Here is a 22,472-nt window from a genome sequence, read left to right as displayed (position 1 = left end):
TAAAGATACTTGATCTTTTTCTCTTGAGAAAAAGCAAACAAGGCCGAACTTCAATCTCAGATATAAAGATACTTATTTAGGAAATTATGATTAAACTGTATTTTGAAGATTAAAATTTTCCGAAAAATTTATTTTGTAAAATCACTTTAAAAAAAACTCATTCTATTCCAACTCGTCTTGCATGAGACCTTTTACTGTGAGATGGATCCATATAATACCCCATTTTTTCAATGGATTACTTTAAGATTATAAGTAATCATTTTAAGGTTATAAATAATCTATCTAAGATTATAAAAGGTAATTATATTAAAATTACAAGTGAACACTTTAACGTTATAAGTGATTATTTTAAGACAAAAAACATATATTGGGCCAGCCCAATGGAGATGGTCTCACCGTATGACTGTTTCATTTAAGAATTAGTGATCACATTCTTGTGAAAGACGGTCGCTTTGAGAGACCATCTCTAATTGGACTGGTCCAATATTTATTTTTTTGAAATATTATAAGTAAATATTAAAAATAATATAAGTAGGCATTTAAGATATTATGAGTAAGTATTAAAAATACAAATTTTAATAGATCCGACTTGAGAGACAAGAGACTTGCTGATTAGTGATTCTAATTCTACTTCTATTTTTAGTGTATTTTACCAGGTTTATCGAGGCCTGGTTATATACTCTTATATATTTATAGCATTAGTGTAGATGTGAAATGTACTAAACAGGGTAAGATCAATTACCCTGTTAGTGTTACCATTTCCTTCGTCTATCGTTTTCTCTCTCCATAACTGTTTCCGACACTTTTGGATGCCAACAAGTGTTCATCTCCATTTTCTCTCTACTGTAACAACCCAGAATCGTAAATCTTAAATAAAAAATGGGAAAGCTACTATGCGACAGCGCCACCAATTCTATAACGGAAAAGTTACCACAACCGTTGGTTACCTGGAGGGATCCATCAACCACAATCGTTGATTCGGTTCCATCAACATCATGGGATGAAGTGCCAGGTTTAGAAGACCAACAGAGAAGAAATCTTTCGAAGTTGTATGATAACGGGATTCTGTGGACGCATCCACAGGATCGTTCCGTATCACCCGTTGTTTTACAGTTAATTCACGGTGGTAATGTCAACTCTGACGGAAATTGTTTATTCTCGGCGCTTGAGAAATTGACGCATTGTGGTGGAGCTAGAGATTTGAGGAGTAGAGCGGTGAAAAAATTTGAACAAGATTTAGGATTAGCGGAAAATGTACAGAAACAAAGAGTTGAATCAGTGATTAAGAATTTGTATTCTCCCGATTTGGATTCTGGATGGGGTGTTCATATTGTTCAAGAAATTAAATTGTTGGCTAAGAAATCTGATCGTCAGATCATAGATGATGCTATTCTTTATTATGCTAATCGTGGCATAATTAGGTAATTAATTTTTTTTTCTTAATTTTAGGTTTTATTTTATGTGAATTGGATTTTTTTTTATCTTGTTTTTGTAGAATTTGATTAGGTAATTAATATTTTAATAATCTTGAGTTGTAATCATTGTTTAAATTTTCTTTGGATCTTTTTTAAATAAAGATTTTTGTTTCTTGATTTACTTCGAAGAAAGAAAGTATTTCTTTCTCCCATTTTCTTGATCATTATTCAATTAAATACATTTCGGTCCGTTTATTTGCTTCCGAACATTTAATGTAATTTAGGTTAGAATAACTATATGATCATACTTCTGCTGCTGTGATTATTGGTTTTCTTTACTAAATTCATTTGCATTCATTGCCATTTAGAAAAGTGGTATTACATTGAAATGGAATTACGAAGAAAAATAATGTTTAGTTTATTTAAAATTAAAATTAAAACAAACATATTTCCATTATCACTATTTACATAGTTGCTATCAACATATCTTACTAGTATTCTGTCAATAAACTAAGGGCAAATGTTATTTAAAAATAATTTAAAATTTGAATTATTCACATTGAATGACGGTGGAACATAATTCGCCTCTTAAATTTGCGTTAAACTTTAAATGCCCTAAACACAGCCGAAAATTGACCTTAATTTTGTTTTCTATTTTGCGATTTATGAATAGATTAGCGATCATGTGACATTAATATATGAAATAATCCTGCTATTAGTTGTGCAATGTATATATGACATTAGTGGTAAACTGCAACCATTTTGGGTAGACCGAGTTTGTTCCATGTGTTTACAGGTTGTGTTTGTGTTTTTCTTTGATTGAAGAGAAATTGCAGCGGAGACTATTTATAAAGAATGCTGTATTGCTGTGGATGATGGCCCGAGTTGGGCGAAGTACATGTCTATCTCTGGTTCCCCGGACCATGATGAGTATGATATCATCACATTGCAATATACTAAGGATGGTTTGTTAACTATTAATGAAAATAGAGATGGTCGCGCTGCTGCCTTTGGGGACGACATTGCCATTGAGTGTCTTGCAAATGAGTTCAAACGAGAGATTTATGTGGTAAGAAGTTATGTTATTAATGCTGTTTTGTTATTGATTATTTGTCGTGGTTTGCGTTCGAATGAGTTGTATATTGTCATTGCTCGGAGGGAAGCCTAAGAGCACTTTGAAGGCAAGAGTGAGGAACGATTTAGGCGTAGAATTCCATATGGCAAGATATAAGACTAGATTAATGGTCCGTTTTGTGGGATTAAGGCTCTGCCATTTGTATTGTTGTTGGGTGGTCTCTCATCCGTTTCTCCATAGCAAATGGCTTGCAATTGCATTCTCTAGTTCTCATGCGCCAACTAAAGACAGATGGATAGGTTTGAGAAGTGTAATCAATGGTTTATGTTCATAATGATGCTTAAACAAGATGCACATCTTTAGAGTTTGAGAAGCCAAATATTACTCTGTAGGCAAGAGTGAGGAACGATTTAGGCGTAGAATTCCATACGGCAAGAGATAAGAACATATAGAGGTGGATAGGTTTTATGTGGATGATCACTAAGACTAGATTAATGGTCCATGTAGCCAACCTCGTTTTGTGGGATTAATGCTCTGCCATTTGTATTGTTGTCGGGTGGTCTCTCATCTGTTTCTCCATAGTTAATGGCTTGCTTTCTCTATTTCTTGCCCGCACCAATTAAAGACAGTTGGTTTACTAGGCTTTGAGAAGTGTAATCAATGGTTTCTGTCCATAATGATGCTTAAACAAGATGCACATCTTTAGAGTTTAGTTTTTCCTAAAAAAGTGCAATAGTATACTTTTGAAATGCAGCTGTGAACATATTTGCTATGGTATGGATGAATGCTACCTGTTTATGGTCATAAATGGTGACTTAAGACTGTCTTTCAAGAAGAGATAATGACCCACCTTTTCTACGGTGTTCTTCCTTTAATTGACTCTATTAATGGAAGCATGATGACCGCTATATAATGAATTTTGAGCTTACCGAACTGCAAAACCCCATTACCTAACCTATGATTTGAAGTTATAGAGTAGTCGCCATTATAAGTTGTTATTACAACATATGAGCCATTACTAGCTTTTATTAGTGTATTAGATTCCAAAAGATCTAATATAAACTCTAATTTAAATATGGTTTCTAGAAAGCTTTAATTACTATGATAAAACAATTTTTTAAAGTTAATAAATGACATTGTGATGTCTGCAAAACGAGTCGTAACACTACGACTGTTACCGCAATCAAAACGACATCCACGCTTTTTTCTATGACTAGAATCCCCTTGTTGGCTCACTCTTAAGACTTGTTATCTACAAAGCATAATTTGATTGATGATTCTTGTCAAGTTCTTTTGAGCAGTAATCTGGATACACCAGAAAATAATATGTTTATGATGTGTTTGGACAAGAAAATTTTTGGGAGAAACCAATTTCCTTTCTCTTTTATTTGGATATATGAATTAGTGAAAAAGATCAGAATGAATATGGAGAAACCAATTTCCTTTCTCATTTATATATCATAATTGAAAAACGACGATGTATTAGAGTTCGAACGATGTGTTTCAAACTCCAATATTGCCAAGATCGAGTGTATGAAGTTTTGGTGACAAACAAATTACGCTATCAATGATATCGATGTTTATAGAAGAAAATAAAGCAATAAAATGACACAAAGATTTAACGAGGTTCACCCAACTAAGGCTACGTCCTCTGGTGTGTAGTATCTCTTATATTATCAAAAGGAGTTCAAAGAACTCTCAAATATGGAGAATTACAATAGAGAAGAGATATAGGCTAGTGTTTGGCTTGGGGTGTAATTTTGTGGATGATTACAATGTGAATGAGAGCTCTCTATTTATAGGAGAGATCTCACTATGTAACATTAAGTACATTAAAACTATGAATAAATGATAATGAAACATCCCTAAGTACATAAAGAGTCAAAAACAGCATCCTAGGAGCATCAATAGTTAAACTTTTGCACTTCTTCATTAAGTCCCATAACTCCCATGAATAACTCATACTTCATTACCTCATCAATCCATACTTTTAATCACCATCATAAATCACAATCATCAAGACTCAACTTAATACACCCATTCATGACAAACTTATGGGATTTCATCCCAAGAGTCACTACATGAATGCATACACCAAATGTGCACTCAAGTCACACCATTCATAACAATAATCTTTCTGAAGTAGGAAAGATTTAGAAGTTATTAATGCGAGCGCACATTTCCCTTCCCCTCCCTCTAGGTGTAACTGTTTGCTGCTTTTCCAATATCCATTTTCCCTCCGTCTCATTTAAAGCTTGGATTCATCTTCATTGTAGGTGCAAGCACATGGATCAGACGCAGACAACTGTATTTTTTTCCTCCCTCACCGTCCAAGGGGTGAAATAACTGGACTCCCGCTCTTCCTCTTCATGAAAGGGACAGGTAAATCAATCTTTCTCGGTAAAATCAAGGAAAATTACCAACTAATATCCCCAAGAAAAAAGTTACTTGTACTTATACACATTGTTAATGCAGGTTGGTGTAGTGCTGGAGCTGATCATTACGAGCCCTTGATTGCACATTCCTCTTCCGTCCTCTCTCCGGAGAAGGTTGCTTTTGTACTATGAGAACTATTGTTTTAGGACTTAGGAGAAGCAGCATCGACTCTCATTTTTTAGACTGATTGGCAGTACATTTTTTCGGCAAGGCATAGAGCGAGTTTTTTCTTATTCCAGGAATAGATATAGTATCTGATTCTTTTTGCGTTTAACCATGAATATTCAGTAGATGATGATTTCGTACTGTGTGGAGCTACGTGCACGCGAGCAGTCCCCATCCTCATGGAAAATGTAATTGTTCTATTTGGGGCTGTGTCTTCTATTGAGACAGTTATGGTTTTGTTTGTTTGAGGTAGAAATCCTGATTTTGTCATTAGGATAATACATAAATGAATAATCTTTATTGTAGAAAGAAATTCATATATACTTCTATAAACAAATCTTGTTATGGTTACATTTGACTATATTAAGTGATGTTAATAAAAGCACTTTGCAAAGACCTAACTTGATTTGTCTCAAAATCCAATGCATATGCTTATAAGTTGTTTGACATATTATTTTCTCCACAAATGTAAGTAACAGGTATAGATTAATTATTATTTATATCTGATTTAGTTTATATCTCATATGGAGACATGGAGTAAATTATAGCGCATTTTTCTCATATTGTATACTGTATATTATATAAACAAGTATACATTAGTTATTTATATCAATGTTTATTTTCATTTAAAAATCATCGCTTCTCTGTACTCTTTTATTTCTTTAATAAGTAATCCATCAAATAAAATAATATACATTAGTTATATAATTGACATTTCTATTTGAAAATATGTTTCATTAGAACTGTATTACAAAATAATATTTTAAAATGGGTAAACTCATTGGGCGAATCATTTATATCATTGTTTTGTAAATGGCACAAGACATGTGACGTGCAATATAGGCTCATCAACACGATATACGATGATTGCTATTAACGACCTAATTTGAAAGATAAGTGGATAAATATATCGCTTTGGCCTGCAGAAAGATAGTACAATTTTTCTTAGCCATGTCTTGCTATCATAAACAATTAATTGGTTAACTTAAATCTAGTACTATATTTCTTACTATTATTTACTTTTACTTATGAGACACGTAATCAGTTCCAACACGACCATGCTACTAGACACATGATCAATTCCGACATTATAATATCATCAAATTCTGTTCCGACATGATACACGGCGACATGCCCAAGGGCAAGTATCAATCATCATAATAAAAACATTTATAAGTAATAAACAATGTTTAGCACATGGATTATTAGACCACAAGAGAATTCCTAATTGTAATTGGCCTTCTCTAACCCCTCGATGATTCCGAACTTCCACCAAGCCCCTTTATGCCCTTCAATCATCAATTTACCTAAACCCTAAATTAAACCCCCTGGATGATCATATTTGTTTTTATGCATTCCCAATTTGAATTTTATTTTGTTTGATTGAAAGCTGAAAGAAACAAAAAAAAAAAAAAAAAAAAAAAAAAAAAAAAACTGTATTGAACAAGAAAAAATGGCTACTCTTTTTTCACCTGATTATGCTTTATATTCTTCTTCATCATTAGAATCTCGAGATAGGAATCTTGGAATCGTCAAAATTTCTTCGATTTCAAAAAAATCTACCCAGAAAATATCAGTATTCAAACATCAACCTAGAAGAAACCCAATTTCATATGCTGTTCGAATGCAAGATGGTTAGTTTATTTCTTTCCCTACTTATTTATTTTGTTAATTGTTTGATTAATTGGTTGGTTAAATTTCATTTGTTAAAATTAGACAATAAAAATAATTTTGCCCTGCTTAATGATTTTATTTTAAGTTTATGCAATCTTTGAAATTGGGAATTTTTTTTATTAAATTGTTTGATAAATGGGTTTTTTGTAGGTGCAATTGCCACAAATATAACTCCTGTTGAAAATAACATTAAATCAATGAAGTCTTTGAAAGATGGAATATTATCAGCCACATCTTCCCAGGAAAACAGTGATTTGTCTGGGTTTGATGTGAGAAAGGATGAGTCAACTGTCAGTATCACAGTTGTTGGGGCCTCAGGGGACCTGGCCAAGAAGAAGATATTTCCTGCACTTTTTGCTCTTTATTATGAAGATTGTTTACCTAAGGTTTGCATCATTGAATTACTCTACTCCTCAATCCCCTCAGTTTGCTACTCAGTAGATTGACACAAATATTAAGAAATTGTTTGATTCTTAGGAGAATTAACAATAGAGTATAAAAAAATATTGATGGTTAGGTTTTTAATATATGTTATACGCTGTCACGTATCCTCTACAAGAGCCATTTGAGCAAGAAGTTTGGATGAAACACACGTCTTTCTCGTACTTGGCGCTAATAAATACACTTGAAAGGAGATTGGATGATATTTGAACGTGTAACCTAGGTTTTTTATCCATATCAAAAATCAATGTGACAAAAGGTCACAACTCACAAGTTCTGCTCCTCTTATTATTTCCGGTGCAATATTTAACTTCATGTATGAGTAGGACATGTTGCATTCACATTTCTATTCGAAATGACTCTTGTGTGAGGGGGCGTGATAGAGAATATCATATGTCGTAAGACTATAACCATCGGTTTAAGTTTTAAGTTTAGTTGGTTTTTAACTATTATGACAAAAATTTGACTTTTGTGGATGATATAAAAAAAAAGGAGCATTATGTGGATGAGAATTAAAATAAGTACTAGGAACAATTCCATAAAAGTAAATGTAGCACACTAGGTGGGACGGATAAAAATATGAATTGTAGCAAAGTTGGGGGTACGCAGGAGTATATATTAGGCTTTTTTTAAAATTTATAGTAATTTCTTACCTTGGATTTTTTGAAGTGAAGTTTCTTACCTTGGATTACATACTTTTGAAGCTTTCTTCCCCTTAATATTTTGATGAGTACATTTATTTTGTGTCAGCATTTCACTATATATGGTTATGCTAGAAGTAAGATGACTGATGAGGAACTTAGAAATATGGTTAGCAAGACTCTTACATGCAGAATTGATAAGAGGTATTATGTTGTACATTCATGTCATGCTATTTAGGATTCATAGCTTGTTGTAATTGTACGTCTTGATAAGATGACTGAATTTTTTTTTTTTTTCAGTGAGAACTGTGGTGAGAAGATGGAGGAATTTTTGAAGAGGTGTTTCTATCAATCTGGTCAGTATGATTCTAGTGAAAACTTTGCTGCGCTAGACAAGAAGCTTAAGCAACATGAGGTATTACATTTGATATTTGTGTCATTAATATTGGTTAAAGGTATTCTATCATTATAGCTTTGATAAAGGGTTTTTAATGAGGTGTTCAAAATAGGCCCGATGACCCAATATTTACCCGACTTTGTAAACGAATCCGACTTGGCCCGACTTCAAAATAAATTTAAATTTATGTAACAATCAATGTGGATACAAGACTTGATTTTAAACCGACTTGAAACATGTGACCTGAAATCGACCTGATAACCCGAATGAATATCTCTAGTTTTTATACAGATGAGGTTACCAACAAAGCTTTAGTGATTATCTATGGTTGTTTTCATATTCTTGGTGTCGATTTGGTCTGAATACCTTAATAGTGGTTATTATGTTGGCGGGTCTAATGTAGTGGTCATTAGTGAAAATGATGCCGATATTGATATTGTTTTTATTAGTGTAAAACCCTTATTGCAACTTTCCCTTTGGTATATGTACAGTTTCAAAGCAACGAAATTTTCTAGTGTAGCATTTTTGTATTTTTTAGCTACAAGAAGATGTACTTATTATATGCTACACGCGGTACTTTTTTTGTTTCTCTGTGATAGTACCTTGTCATCTCTTTCGCCATGCCTTTTAGTTGACCAACTTCTTTTTGTAGGCTGGGAGGTTTGCTAATCGCCTATTCTATTTGTCAATCCCCCCAAACATATTCATAGATGCAGTAAGATGTGCAAGTTCATCGGCATCTTCAACAAATGGGTGGACTCGGGTAATTGTCGAGAAACCTTTTGGTCGAGACTCGGAATCATCTGCTGCTTTGACTAGAGGACTAAAACAATTCTTGAAGGAAGATCAGATCTTTAGGTGATTCTTTTTTACTGACCCTCTATTTCATGATCAGAGTTTAACACATATGAATGACATATATTCAATCTGCATACAGGATTGATCATTATCTTGGGAAGGAACTTGTAGAAAACTTGTCTGTCCTTCGCTTCTCCAACCTCATCTTTGAGCCTTTGTGGTCGAGGCAGTATATTAGAAATGTTCAGTTCATATTTTCCGAGGATTTTGGCACTGAAGGACGCGGAGGGTATTCTAATGTGATTCGATGAACTTTTTTTTGTGAATTTTCTTTTGCTAGCATGATCTTATCTTACTAGATTTCTCGGTGAATCAGGTATTTTGATCACTACGGGATCATTAGAGATATCATGCAGAATCATTTGCTACAAATATTGGCCCTTTTTGCAATGGAAACTCCGGTTAGCTTGGATGCAGAAGATATCAGAAACGAAAAGGTTTGTGGAACAACCTATTATTTTGTTGCATTTGTAATCGCTATTCATGTTTGACGGGTTTATTTAATTGGCTTCTTCCAGGTGAAAGTTCTTCGGTCAATGAGGCCGCTGCAACTTGATGATGTCGTGATAGGACAGTACAAGAGCCACACTAAAGGAGGGGTTACTTACCCAGGCTACACCGAAGACGAGACTGTACCCAAAGACAGCTTAACACCAACATTTGCTGCTGCTGCCCTATTTATAGATAATGCAAGATGGGATGGCGTGCCTTTCCTGATGAAGGCCGGAAAAGCACTGCATAATCGGAGGTACTACTTTGGAAGTTGATATCATCTCCTTGGTTCTCAAGTATCTTATTTTGCACTCTCTCCATCCTACTATCATCTTGCTGTTTGTTTGTTTTTGCACATATGTCTGATATTAATAAATTTTACATCAAAAAGAATCGAATAAGATCATACTTGACTTTAAGTTTAACTTACTGATAAAGAGCAGTAGAACAGCCACCTCCCTTTTTTTTTTTTTTTTTTTTCTCTCTTCTCTCTCTAAAAAACCCCAATCTCAGTTTGGGGCTAATTTCTTTGTTTTAAGTTTTTTCAATATGATTAGAATAAATTTTTGTCCAGGGAGAGGTGTTATACTCATTCATTGGGTTGATTCTACCCATATATTGGGTTTTTATCTCTTTCTTCGTGAGAGTTTGGGGTTATGAATTTTGGTCTCTAGTTGATTTGATGGTAGAGATTAATGCGATAATGCAGTAGACACTAAAATTGTAATTACCATCAACTACATCAAATTCAATTCTATCTCAAGACTACAACAGATCGAAAGACCCCTCGTAGAAGGCTATATCAAACAACGAGGTGGAAGAGGACATTTAGAATTGTCAGATCTCATACAATGTTCGTAATTTTGTTAATTTTGAATTATATTTGGTTAAAGTTGTTATGTATTTGCTAATTTTTATCTCTGATGTAGATGTCATATGAATCTTTATTAATGAATCAAGTATTATTCAAAAAAAAAACTTACTGATAAAGAATAAAATATAAACTAAAAATAATTGGTGAATAGTACCACAGAACAAATGGGAAGATGATACTGGAACGGAGGGACTATACTGTTATATACTCCCTCCGATCTTATGAATTAGTCCCATTTGCTTGGGCACGGATATTAAGGATTGTGTGGGGTCCATTAAAAAGGATAAATAGTAAAGGGTAAGTAGTGAAGGATAAGTAGTGAAGGGTAGTTGGGTAAGTAAGGTATATGGGGGTATATTCGTAATTACTTGTGTGAACTAAGGGTATTTAAGTAAAAAAGGATTGCCAAAAATAGAAATGGGACTAATTCAAAGGTTTTGCCAAATAAGGAAATGGGACTAATTCATAAGATCGGAGGGAGTATAAACTTATTATTTTCTTTTTTTTTCAGGGCGGAAATAAGAGTTCAATTTAGACATGTACCGGGAAATATATATGACAAAAATTTCGGGACAAAACTTGATCAGTCAACAAATGAGCTTGTGATTCGAGTGCAGCCCGATGAAGCTATTTATTTAAAGATCAATAACAAGGTTCCTGGTTTGGGCATGAGATTGGACCGCAGCACTCTCAATCTTCATTATGCGGCAAGGTATAATGAAATATTTGATTCACCAACATTATATTGTTGATAATATATATTGTTTTGTGCGGGTTACTGGGTTGATGATGATAGTATATATTGGTTTACATCATTGTATGCAATCATGTGCATATTTCGTTGTGTTCCTTCTAAAATTTTGAACAATAACTCGTTAATTGTGTTAAAATCTTATGCCGGTAAATTGGTGCAGTGTTGGGACTATACTCGTGCATTGTTCTTTCACTGCTGAATGCTCAAATCTCCAAAGAAACACTGTATGTTATAAAACAGCTGATACATATGTGACTAATCTCGACCTTAACTATGCAGGTATGCAAATGAGATTCCAGATGCCTATGAGAGGCTTCTACTTGATGCAATAGAAGGAGAAAGGAGACTGTTTATCCGTAGTGATGAACTTGATGCTGCTTGGGCACTTTTCACCCCGCTTCTAAAAGAACTCGAACAGAAGAAAGTGAATCCTGAATATTATCCTTACGGAAGTAGGGGTCCCGTTGGGGCACACTATCTTGCTGCCAGACATAACGTTCAATGGGGTGATCTCGGTTTAGACCAGTAAGTGTCCTATTCTCAATATATTTATATTAGACGGAACTCCATAGTATACATCACTGTTTATCCGTTAGCGAAATCATTTGCTCGATTAAGATACTATGATAGACGAACAAATGCTTCTATTAGACGGAACTCCAATCAACCTTTCATTTTAGTTCCGTTTAATCTATGTCGGGTGCTTCCATTATGAAATAAATGGTAGAAAAGTGAGACTTGCCGATTCTTTGCTGTACAAAGCCGGTCAGAATCTGGCTTACCCTCAAAGTATACTTGACCGAGATCGTATTGTACTTCTGTTTATCGTACGTTGCAAAATCATCGTATGCACGAATGAAAGGATGGTTGAATCATCGTATGCACGAATGAAAGGATGGTTGTACCTCATGCCTCGCCCTTTTAAGTTTTGGATCCTGGAAATGAGCAAAGACATCCTTGTTCTTTACTTCCTTCTGCTTTACTGGTTTGATTAGTTGCTGATTTGATTGAAGATTGATACAAGCTTGAGGATACACCTACCGGCTACTGGCTGCAACTTGTTCATCCATCGTGCTTTTATTGTTTTATTTGTCCCATTTCTCGTTTCGTGCTTGTCAATGCACTTATCCATCCCGTATTATTTTTAATTGTGCATAATTAGCAATTATGAATAGTTGAGAATCAAGGGTTGCCTAGTGTTCTTCGGCCTTACCCCAAGTTGAAAAAAATAGGAAAAAGAAAGTGAAAAGTTGATACTAATTACAATAAAATGAATCGAACAAGATTTCTAATGAGTTATGACTATATTTTATTTTAAAGATTTAAATAAAATATAAATTAAAAGTAATCAGTAAAAAATATGTGCAACTTTATATATAAATGTTAAGTGTACCTGGTAGACTACTAGTTTAGTGAATGGATTAGTTATTTTTAAGCGATCTCTCAGCCCTCAAGATGAGGTTTAAGTAGTTGCCAGTGCCACATTCTCTCTGACGTGGATTATCAACCATATTGTAGATAAGGTTCTGGCAGATCATTTGGAATTGGATCACGCATATATAATTACTCATTTTGTTTTTTTTTTAAATTAGTACTATTTGACTTAAAAAATTCATATATTTTTGAGCCCGTGTAATTTTAAAGGCCACAAAGACTGTATTATATATCACGAGAAAATATAAATATTATAGACTATACTTTTAAGTAAATAATTTAATGTTTATTTAGTGTTTTTTGGATTGTGCTATTCATTAAGTATTATTTTTTCTCTGACTCTTTAAGTTTTATTATAATACTTAAAAACATTTTGTATATTTGAGTTTTATGATATAAATTCAAAAGAATGGAGAAAGTATTACTGTCGAAATAGATTCTCAGAATTTAATTTAATTAAAAATGGATTTAGTTAGCTATTTTGAATATATTTGAAGCGACCATTAATGAGAAAATAAATTGAAAATGGGATTTCAAAAGCAATATTAAATTAAAAGTATATCTCCAAAAAAGATTTGTGAGTAGTGGGAGAAATATGTGAATGAACTAAAAATCTTAGCTACATATGTCAATGATAATTAAGAGAAAATGTAAATCATAACTAAAAATAAAAATAGAACAAATTTAATAGTACGAATTAAAAAAATAGAGCAAAGAAAATAGTTGGTTGTAAAGGTGAACAAACAAATTTCATTGAGAAAGTAATCAACTCAATTATCAAATACTCTCTCTATCCCTAATCAGCACCATTTTTATTTTAATCAATCTCGTTAATATTATATTTTTTTTTCTTTTTTAACAATGATCACACTCTCCTTCTATCTCATTTATAACCACTTAATCTCATTCTCTTAATCCATCTTAACCACTCGTTTGTATCATCTTTTTGTTACTTGTTTTAGTTTCTAATTTAATTCTTTTTATGAATTTTAAACCAAAAAATAAATAATACTAATTGAGATGGATAGAGAATATCAATATTATATATCAATATCATGGAATAACGGTCCATACCACGATGTTGTTAATGTAGGTGCATGGTAGAATAATCCACCTCTTATGAGTGGAATAGTGATCCTTTCGATCCATCTTTGTCATATAAATCTTTAGCCTCCATTATGTAATAAGGTGTAAGCACTAACTTTGAATGGTTCTTTTCAAAGAAGCTTTCTAGCTTATCATGTCATGTTCATACATTTGATCAAAGGATGAGATAAACTTCTATCATTCATTTATGTCCTCTAAAAAATAGCTCATAATATAAAATTTTAATTGAAATATTCACTGATGTAAAAAAAATGTTAAAAAAATATACACATATTACAATTAATTTTTACGATACATGTAATAACTTAGATTTGATAAATACACGATAGTAGTCATGAAAAATATAAAAAATAAAGACAATTAGATGCACAAAGTATACTGCAAGAGAAAGTCAGAAGAAAAATCACATAATATATAAACTATAAAGACATAAGACACATTTTATTTTATATTTTTCAAGAACCTACTTTCAAAACTCAAATCCGTAACCTTTTAATTAAAAAACTTTCTAAGTTTTCACTTCATAAAATTATTTAGACCATAAACTTCATAAGGTTTCCCTACAAGTAAGACCTAACTTGTTGGAACACTAGAATACTGAAAATGAGACTATGGAGATCACACAAAAAATCAGATGTCCCAAATATTAGGACACAAATAAATGAAATTTTTATGTTCCTTAATCATGTGCCTTTCATCTTCAACAATGTTTATAGTTTAATACTATTTTCCATCTTATTTATTTTTTTAACATTATTCATTATCTACTTTGACTTTGTATCTTACATTTAGTTTATAAGTTAAAACATAGTTAAAACATAATTAAGTAATATGTGTTTGATTCGTTTCAAAATAAATTTTATCGATATCAATTTTTTGTAATTATTATGCAAGTATAATTGTCAATTAGAGATATTTAGAATTAAAATAGTGTACGTATCGACAAGTATATATAAAATCAAATGAGACATTTGACTAGAATAAAGAGAGTTATCAAGTAAATATAATACTCAAAAATCAAAATATCCCTTTTCTTTTCTGGACTTTTTCTTAATTAATTTACATTTTAATATATATTTCTAAAATTTACCCAAAAAGGCTTGGAGTTCAATCCCTGAGCGCATGTATCAGTTGGGGGTTTTTTGACTGTGCGCATCTCTTATCACTCCAATCTTAGGGGAACAGGTTTAATTCGTCCGCATCTTTCAGGAAAAAAAACCCACCCGAACCTTACCTTATGCGGGATACTGAAAGTGTCCTATATCTAAAATTTATTAGACCCCTAGAATTTTTTATGTGGTTAGGATTTTCTGAGGCATATTACAATAGTAAGTGGTCTTGATCCCTTGCTTGGTGAATCGTAAAACATTCTTTTTCACATCCATATATATTAATTATTTTGATGATGACATGAATATTACATGGTTTTTAGTGATTTGTTAATTGGAATCTTATTCTATAATTACAGGATTATAGAATTTGTCCATTCTTTGGTATAAATTGTAGTATACCATTAATATAGGATTATAGGTCATGGAAAATAATATTCAACCTTCAATGCCCACAAAAAAGAATATTCAATTAAGTTATTAATTAACAACATGATTGTGTTGTTATTGCATCAAATAAAGGTTAAATACACACACAAAAATGGTAAATTAAAATTATTAAATTTTACCATTTGTGGTGCTTGAAATTTTTTTTCCAAAGGTGTGATGCAATAAACAAATATGATAAGGTAGAGTAGGAATTTAAATAGTGAATTAAAAATATTAATTTATTATTTTTCTCTGATTTTTAATACTTGTGATTATTCGATTTTTATGAGACATTTATTGGGTAATGAGACATTTATTGGGTAACTATATTATTGGAATACAATGACATTATTAATAATAATAATTAATAAATCTCATTAAACGATAATAATTTTAAGTGTTAAATAATTAGTTGCAACCTATTTCACCCTCTAAAGTGAATCATTCTCTAGAAGGCTATGTTTGGACATCGAAATCTTCCGCAACAATTTTTATGAGAGACGATTTGTTAGTGTGACATTTAAATTAAGGAGTTTATATTTTGATTTTTTTTTAATTTGTATTAGTTGAAATATTTAGTCCAAGTATAAAATACGTCTTACAATAATATCGTTACATACAATAATCAATGTACCATAATGAAGTTTAATTGTTGTTTGAGACTATTCATTATAAATGAATTGAATGTATTACACAAATTTTTGTATGTAACAGTCTCATCATAAGATGTGTTTCATGTAAATAATCCAATAATATAAATTATTGAGACTTATTATTTTAAAATTGTCTCACCATTAGATAATCTCTTAAAATTAGCATGATATATATACTTTCTCTATTATTTTTTAATCTTCATAGCACTAATAATCTAGCAATAATTAGCCCAAAACAGTTATTTCAAAAAAAGTCATCATGTTATTAAAAGTATATTTAGATATTCGAATAAGTTTTAATTATTAGATTTAAATCTGTATATATGTATAAATAATATATCAGTGTAATTTAATTAATAGTTATACATAAATACTTTTATGTCATATTTGGAAACGATGATTTCATTTGGAAATTTGAAATTGACTCAAATTTATTATTTGGCAAATTTAAAATTTTCAAATTTGAATTTGAATCAAATTTCACTATTGTTTTTAAAGTAATTAAAGTTGAGAATTTGAGAATGACTTCTCTAATCTTGTCATTCCCAAACTCTTCATTTATGATTTTATAACTGAAATTCATAATTTGAAATGAAATACTTATTATTAAACACTAGATAATTTACTTTGAAATAATTTGATGTAAATTAAATTAATTTTAATTTCATCAATTATCAATTTCAGACAATTTAAATCATCTTCTAACCAAAACCATCCAAACCCAACCAATTTGGTTCTTGTGCAAGCTATTTCAAATGCTTATCTTTAGCGGTTTCTTTAATTTTCTTCTAATAGATTTTATAATTTTCCTTTCCTATAGATGTGGTATGTCTATTTGAATTTGCAGCAAAAATAAAGTAAAAATTGACAATTTTTAAAGATTGTGTATAGATTCAAAAAGTGTATTATTTTTTTAACAACAGTGTATCTTTAAATATTTAACATAAAAGTACTACTTAATATGATATTGAGACCCTTAATTTTTGAAGGGCCTGTGTGTTCGGATATGTTGAACATGCTCAGAATCTTTCCCGACTAAAGTGATAGTATTTCTCAAATATTACTTTTAGTAGTAAAGTCAATGGAACAAAGAAATATTATTTTGTTTAGTTTAGAGGGTAAATTAAGAAAATAAAATGAACAGATGAGAATCAAATTCATAAATGAGTATTTGACATTCGACTTTTAATTTTTGATTGGTGAAATAAGCAATAAAAAAATTCAATAAAGTAACGATTAGCAAGTAATTTTTTTTGAAAAATATTTTGATTTAAACAACTAGCTTATAAACTACTTTCTACGTTTTAAATTATTTGAAATATTGGAAATTATGCACTATTTACTTATCAATTTTAATTTGTGATTAATTTTTAATCTATAAGTTAAAACATAGCCAAGTGAAATCTTATTTAATTCATTTCAATACAAAGATTATTAATATTAAATTTTTATAATTTTTTGTCATGCATAATTAAAAATATTAAGAATTAAATTAGTGAATTAGACTGTGTAAAAAGACAAATATTACAAATACTTAGTACGGATACTAAACTCAAAATTGGTAGTTGCTCGCTGCTCTATACAAAATACTCTGTATTAGGATCTTTTTTATTACTTTTCTCTATTTCTCATATTAGAATTTAGACACCTATTTTAGAATAAAAAATAAAATATTAAAATTTCTCCTTTTAACCTCCATTAAGTAATTCTAGCCTTTAAATTGAGTAATCAATCGTAAGTATTTAAAAAGATGCTAACTCCAATTCTCTCCTCTCCTATATTTTAGGCTCTATAAATCCATACCACATTTTTCTTCATTACATTTCTCAAGTTTACATTTATTCACTCCTGTATTCCTTATCAGCTGCGTTCACTGTTAATATATCTCTTTATTTCTAAATTTATCCCCATTTTCAGGTATCACACTTCTTTAATCTATTTTTTATCTTTTTAATATTTATTTTTAATGGGTTATTTTAGCTGTTTTTCATTTATTAACAGTTTGATTATTCATTATTAAAGAAAAAAGACCAAAAATGTGTGGATAACCATTGCCATTGACTTACAAGATTGAATCTTTTGCTAGTTTTCAGATATATACATTCTTCATCTAATCATTTGTATATATTAGTGAACAAATTAATTCATTTTACTCTGTAGATTTATCTTCTTTCTTGTCCTCTCCGGACCCAACCATTGGGCAAGACTCGACGAGATGATGTCGACGACTCGATGTAAACTTTACTTATATTAATTTTTAAAATTTTAAACAAGCATATATATAGATATTTAGAATTGTAATAATACATCGGCAATTATGCAAAATCAAATGACATTTGATCGAGTATTTTTCTTGAAATACACTCTAGCAGAGATTTTTACTGCCCATGTGCTGATTTAATTTCCAAATCTACCAACCAACAGTTGATGTTCATGGAAGGTGCTCCATATGTTACTTGCTATGATTAGGTGAATTGAGACATTTGAGCTTTAACCCTATAAAGAAGTAGGAGTACTCTATTACATTAGGAAAAACCATTAAGATTGGACCTAAAGATGCATAAAAACTTAGTTAAAGGCCACTTTCTAATTACTACTATATCAAGAAACTTGAAGTTACTTTAGTGGCAACCTCAAGCTCTTGACCTTTTAAGTTTCTAGATGACATTTTTGTTTCCTTCTAACATTATCACAAAGAAAAATCTAACCTTAATACTTCCCGTGTTCCTTTGAGTTTAAGTTTATGCCATAGTGTAAAAGGAAGGCCGCAACGTAAAGGTTTTCAAAGCTTATAAAGTTGTAAAAACCGCATTTTTGGCCGTACCAAGAGATATCTCATGATTCGACCGATATTTAGGCGTTACGATAACCCATCAGGCCATCACTTCCGTTATTGCATCACTATTCCGTTACCACAAATCGCGGCTGTTTCGGCTTTTTTACACTGGTTTACGCCATTGCTCTCGCCATAGCGAAAGCAAACTCAAACGGTTAGTGGGATGGTGGCTTGAGGGTTTTCAATGAAATCCTAAATGTAGTAGAAGTATATTTTACTAACATTCCATGATTCTTGGCTCGATTATAATTTTATTTTACTTAATACCAACTTAAAGCTTTATATAACCCTTTGGGATATCGTTGGCAAACTCGTTTTTTCCCGAGGGTTCTTGCATTGCACATCTGTGTTTCATATTCTTTAAAGAATTGCTTTTTCGAGCTTCCCTGATTCTGCATTCACCCCTTCTGTTTCCATGCTACATACTACATAGTACATAGGCTGAAACTGATTGATCTATGTGAAATATTGACTAGAATGATTTTTTTTACGGTTATTCTTCCCTTATAATGGAAGTCGCTGCTGGATAATTATGGCTGCATTCGATGGCCTTGACTTGTATTATTTGTTCTAACTTCTAATTTATAGCTTGTGACTTATATTTTCTCTCCTCACTTTGGTTTCGTATTATAATGAACTATACCAAAATGAATCATTAAATCATATGCACTTCTTATCTATTTAAAGTTGCATGTGATGCTTGTTATCTAATTCTAATCAGAAACAACCTCTTTGTTATCGCTAACAAGGGTAAGGTTGCATACATCCATGATCCGGCCCCCAAACTCCATCCCAGGTGGGACCATATAATGGCATTGGGGTAATAGGATGTTAGTACTTTATTTCTTTAAGATTTTTTTGTTGGTTTTTACATTGTTTGTGTCGAGAATTGATTATAAAAAATCAAAGCTGAAGCTCATTTGAAATTTAGCTTTGCCTAGCTGTTATTGAGTTGGTTGTAATTGTAATATTGGATAGGTAACTGGGCAATGTACGGGAGGAGAAACAACGCAGCAAAGTTTAGCAGTGGCTCTAATTGGAACAGCAACAAAAGATCTAAAGAGTGAAAGTTTTGGCATGGCCAATGGGCCTGATTGGATGAAGCATAGAACGTCGTCTGTATATAAACCCTTGTTGATTTGTTCTACTTCTTCTTTCATTCATTGGTCTCGTAAAATCCCTGTATATGATGGATATCACGAGTTTCTCTAGCCGCTACTGATTGATTTAGTTCATAGTTGGATCTCAGATATTGAGAGATTAATTGGTCATTAATGCACATTTTATAGAAAAAATTCAGTTTTTGTCGAATACCCTAAAGAAGTTGAAAGATGAGTTTTGTTAGTGGAAAGAAAAGGTTAACAGAACCGAACATATGCTACTCAAATCACTCAAAAGACGCTCGTGGGACTCGTTCTATGGTTGTGGATGATGGCTACGTCCCTCTTTTACCGGGGCTTCCTGATGATGTGGCTAAGTTATGCCTTGCACTTGTACCTCGAATTCATTTTTCGACAATGGGTGCAGTGTCTACGCGTTGGAGATCGTTCATTCGAAGCAAGGAGTTCATTACTATCCGAAAACAAGCGGGTATGATCGAGGAATGGCTGTATTTGTTGATAATCGACGAGGAGAGTAAAAGCAGCCATTGGGAGGTATTGGATTGTTTCGGTAACAAGCACCGAGTTCTCCCGCACATGCCTGGTGGATTTAAGACGGGTTTTGGAGTTGTCGTTCTTCACGGAAAGCAGCTTGTGATGGCTGGCCGTACTGTTACCGAAGTATCAATATGATTCCTGCCTCAATAGGTATACTAAGTTTGCTTTATGTGCCTTCTTTCGTCTAATTTTATAGGATTTTTTGTTTGTTTGCGTACCTCTCCTTGACCATTAAATATGCTGTCTGCAATTTTATTCATTTTCTGCGTACTTCGATTGGTTAGCTAATCTAGTCATGTGGGGTTTATACCTTCAGCTGGGAGAAGCTGTCTAGCATGAATGTTGCGCGCTACGATTTCGCATGCGCTGAGGTTGACGGGATGATCTATGCAGTGGGAGGCTATGGCGTCGATGGTGAATCTCTTTGCAGTGTCGAGGTCTACAATCCCAATACGGACAAGTGGACTCTAATCGAGTCTCTTCGCCGCCCAAGGTGGGGCTGCTTTGCTTTTGGCTTAGACGGTAAGCTTTATGTCATGGGTGGGAGGTCAAGCTTCACTATCGGAAACTCGAAGTGTGTCGATGTGTACAACCCGGTTAACCATACATGGTGCGAGATGAAGAACGGTTGTGTTATGGTTACAGCTCACGCTCTTCTAGGAAAAAAGTTGCTTTGCATGGAATGGAAGAACCAGCGGCAATTAACCATATTCAACCCAGAAGACAATTCATGGAAGACAGTTCCAGTTCCAGTTACTGGAAGCTTGAGTATTGGGTTTCGGTTTGGTATACTTGATGGAAAGCTTTTGCTCTTCTGACTTAACGATGAGCCTGGGTATCGGACCCTGTTGTATGACCCCGAGGCAGCCTCGGGGTTCGAATGGAATACCGCTGATATTAAGCCCTCGGGCTCATGCTTATGTAGTGTGTCTATCAAAGCATGAACGGCGAATGGCAGCTCGCTATTTTCCGTGTTGTATGTTCTTCATGTTGTGTTGTATTACTTGTATCTCGTCTAGTTCGAGTTCGGATATGTCAGATGGTTGATTCGTATCATGTACTATGACTTAGTCTTGGGCATGTATTTGTTTTACCTACAGTGTGTTTTTGACCAATGAAGTTTCTTTTTAAGCTTCTAGTATAAGTATGAGTTATCGTCTTTTTATCTAAAGCTTACTGTTAAGTGACTTGAGTTTGTTGAGTTGGCTTATTGCTTGGGCGTTGGACTTGGGGCACAACTATGTAAACGTGATTTTTGCCAATTGTTACTTGTTAGTGATGAATTGTTAAAATTGTTATTAGTCAAGTATTTTGAGTTTGTGTCAGAGCTATGTACATTAATGAATTATGTCGTGTCAATCTCATTAAATGGTGAATGTGACCTTTATTTAGGCCAATGTAGTCAAATAAGTAAATAAAAATGCATTTTTTGTTAGAATTACAAGGTAAATCAAAATGAGTATAAATAATCTTAAAATAAATTGCCAAAAGAAAACAGATGAAATGAAATTTTTTTAGGGCACAAATTAGTTTATAAAAGGAATATAAAATGAAGTGAGTATGATTTTATTTACTATTACTTCTTCCTAATAATAATAATTTAAATAGTTTGAGAATTACAACCTTAAAGTTTAAGACTTTTTAGAATTATAGCCTCAATATTTATTTTTTGCTAATTACAACTATTAAATATCAAATTCTACAACGTTTAGGCCAAATCACATAACTCCGACCACTGAACTGAAAATTCTAACCATTAAAATGGTCGGAATTTTGTGATTCATTTTGTGATTTGGCCTGAACACTATATACTTTCATACTTTGATGACTATATTTTACAAAAAATAAACATGGGAATAAATTCCATGTGGTAACCCTAACTTTTCGGCTTTTTTACGTGGTAGGCAAACCTTTTTTGATCCATATGGTGTTCTTGATCTTCTAATTTTTTTTCACGTGGTAGACAATACTTTTTAGTAAACAATTTAATGTTTATTTAGTGTTTTTCGAATTGTGCTATTCAT

General features: G+C 32.3%; 2 protein-coding genes and 1 pseudogene across 2 annotated transcripts; all 3 read left to right on the top strand.

The window, feature by feature from the left end:
* The first annotated feature begins 697 nt into the window (after window positions 1-697).
* Window positions 698-5,492, top strand: LOC130821299 (uncharacterized). The gene is made up of 4 exons (XM_057686993.1): window positions 698-1,421; window positions 2,241-2,484; window positions 4,767-4,872; window positions 4,966-5,492. The coding sequence occupies exons 1-4, from the start codon at window positions 880-882 to the stop codon at window positions 5,055-5,057; spliced, it is 984 nt and encodes a 327-aa protein (XP_057542976.1). The 5' UTR covers window positions 698-879; the 3' UTR covers window positions 5,058-5,492.
* A 740-nt stretch (window positions 5,493-6,232) lies between these two features.
* On the top strand, window positions 6,233-14,525 carry LOC130820842 (glucose-6-phosphate 1-dehydrogenase, chloroplastic-like). Its single transcript, XM_057686380.1, has 10 exons — window positions 6,233-6,725; window positions 6,916-7,151; window positions 7,957-8,051; window positions 8,148-8,262; window positions 8,897-9,102; window positions 9,182-9,331; window positions 9,419-9,539; window positions 9,621-9,850; window positions 10,980-11,180; window positions 11,502-14,525. The coding sequence occupies exons 1-10, from the start codon at window positions 6,545-6,547 to the stop codon at window positions 11,749-11,751; spliced, it is 1,785 nt and encodes a 594-aa protein (XP_057542363.1). The 5' UTR covers window positions 6,233-6,544; the 3' UTR covers window positions 11,752-14,525.
* A 3,175-nt stretch (window positions 14,526-17,700) lies between these two features.
* LOC130820127 (F-box/kelch-repeat protein At1g67480-like) lies at window positions 17,701-21,757 on the top strand (annotated as a pseudogene).
* Window positions 21,758-22,472: the final 715 nt, after the last annotated feature.

This window comes from Amaranthus tricolor, chromosome 8 (assembly GCF_026212465.1).
Source record: "Amaranthus tricolor cultivar Red isolate AtriRed21 chromosome 8, ASM2621246v1, whole genome shotgun sequence".
Taxonomy (NCBI): Eukaryota; Viridiplantae; Streptophyta; class Magnoliopsida; order Caryophyllales; family Amaranthaceae; genus Amaranthus; species Amaranthus tricolor.
Note: the sequence above shows the minus strand (reverse complement) of the source record. Positions and strands in the feature narration are given on the sequence as shown.